This window comes from Equus caballus, chromosome 12, assembly GCF_041296265.1.
Source record: "Equus caballus isolate H_3958 breed thoroughbred chromosome 12, TB-T2T, whole genome shotgun sequence".
In the NCBI taxonomy this organism is placed as follows: Eukaryota; Metazoa; Chordata; class Mammalia; order Perissodactyla; family Equidae; genus Equus; species Equus caballus.
The window spans coordinates 29,457,576-29,459,925 of NC_091695.1; the positions used below are offsets into that span (position 1 = coordinate 29,457,576).

Sequence of the window (2,350 nt, forward strand, 5' to 3'; positions counted from 1 at the left end):
CTCTCTCATATAATTATAGAGTTTCTATTGCTTTTTAGAAAATTTTTAAAATATTTAATATTTCATCTCCACATACCCATGTACTTCTTCCTCCATAATGTGTCGTTCATTGATATCTGCTACGTGACCTCCACAGCCCCCAAGATACTCTCCAACTTCTTCCAGGAGTAGCAAACTATCACCCTTGTGGGTTGTGCTGTTCAATACTTCACCCTTCCAAACGTGGGACTGAGTGAGTCTTGTCTCATGACAGCCATGGTTTATGATTGATATGCTGCCATTTGTAACCCACTTCTCTATTCATCCATCATGTCACCCACTCTGTGTGTTCAGATGGTTCTGGGGTCCTATATTAAATATTTAATTTAATAAATATTTAATATTTTTAAAATATGTCTTTTAATTTTTCTGAGACCTCATCAGGTAATTGGGAACCTGAAACACTGAGAAGGTCCTATTTGGCACTTAGATGGAAACTGTAGTCTTTCTTCTAGGACGGTAAAGCGTTTTCCATTTTTCAGTGCTCAGTGAAGGGAAGAAAATGGCAGATGTGAGAATTATAATGTTGTCATTTCACGTGAGTCAGTAATGCATTCTTTTGACTCTTTTCTCATTTTAGGAGCACCAAGCCAATGACTCAAGGAGGAAATATTACAGCTATCACCCATTTCCTCCTCTTGGGATTCTCAGATTTCCCCGGAATCAGAGCAGTGCTCTTCGTTGTATTCCTGTTGGTGTACATTATGACTCTGATTTGGAACCTGTGTCTCATCATCTTAATAAGGATGGATTTCCATCTCCACACACCCATGTACTTCTTCCTCCATAATCTGTCCTTCATTGATATCTGCTACGTGACCTCCACAGTCCCCAAGATGCTCTCCAACTTTTTCCAGGAGCAGCAAACCATCACCCTTGTGGGTTGTGCTGTTCAATACTTCATCTTTTCAACCATGGGACCGAGTGAGTCTTGTCTCATGACAGCCATGGCTTATGATCGATATGCTGCCATTTGTAACCCACTTCTCTATTCATCCATCATGTCACCCACTCTGTGTGTTCAAATGGTGCTTGGGTCCTATATGGCAGGATTCTCTGGTTCTATATCCCAATTGTGTGCCATGCTTCAGCTCCAATTCTGTGGGCCTAATGTCATCAACCACTTCTTCTGTGACATGCCCCAACTGTTAGTCCTGTCCTGCACTGACACTTTCTTTGTACAACTCATGACTGCGGTATTAATAGTGATCTTTGGGATAATAAATGTCTCAATTATCATGATATCTTATGGCTGTATTGTCATCTCCATTATGAAGATCACTTCAGCTAAAGGCAGGTCCAAGGCTTTCAGCACCTGTGCTTCTCACCTGACAGCAGTGACCCTCTTCTATTCCTCAAGTATCTTTGTCTACTTGAGTTCCAGCTCTGGCGGTTCCTCCAGCTTTGACAGATTTGCATCAGTCTTCTACACTGTGGTGATTCCCATGTTGAATCCCTTGATTTATAGTCTGAGGAACAAAGAAATCAAAGACGCCTTGAAGAGGTTGCAAAAGAAGGGAAAGTATTGCTGAGGTCACAGATTATGAGATTTTTGACATATTTATCCTATCAGAATCACCTTAACCCAGAATAATATGCACAAGAATGCACTATAACAAAATTCATACTGCCTTTGGAAAAAGAAGACTTAATTTGACACAAATAATATGCCAAAATGGACCAATAGGTGACTCAATGCCATGCAAACACAATATCTTTAAGTCCTAGAGGTTCATGAACATCAGCTTACATGAGGAGTAGATTGATCATTTATTTATATATCAATCTTTCCATCATTTATGAAACATCAGGTTTAAAAACTTGTTGCTTCCTTTAGTTTCTGAGATTGAACCCTGCCCAATTGCAGGACTCTGACATGAAAGGAAAGGTAACAGACAGAGGTCCTCTTGGATATAGAAACTTTGTCACTCAAATATTTTGATGCAGCAGCATGACTAAGACACAGAAGTGACCAATGTTTGTTGTGTTTCTGACCAGAATAGGAAGGAACAAAGAGAAAGGATGTGACTTTGGACAGAAACAATCCTGTGCAATTGGTCTGGTTGTGCCTACTGCAAAGACCAATCTTACCTAGCTAGTGTTTGTCTAAGGCCTCTTTCAATGCTAATCATCTAATAAATTTTTGATTACATCCTAGTCTATACCACCTATAGTCTAAGGAAGGAGGAGGTGATTTGAATCATAAAAGGAATGGAAGGAAGTATCTTGTCCCTTCAATGCCATTTATTTATGAATCTGATGAGTTAATTTTTTGCACATAGTGTCCAGTGGGGATTTCTGATGGGAGATG

The 2,350-nt window shown here is 39.7% G+C and overlaps 1 protein-coding gene across 1 annotated transcript; it reads left to right on the forward strand.

Annotated features, from left to right (window-relative positions):
• The first annotated feature begins 632 nt into the window (after positions 1–632).
• On the forward strand, positions 633–1,571 carry LOC138916830 (olfactory receptor 5AN1-like). The gene has a single exon (XM_070230440.1). It carries the CDS (start codon positions 633–635, stop codon positions 1,569–1,571), a length of 939 nt encoding a protein of 312 aa, XP_070086541.1.
• Positions 1,572–2,350: the final 779 nt, after the last annotated feature.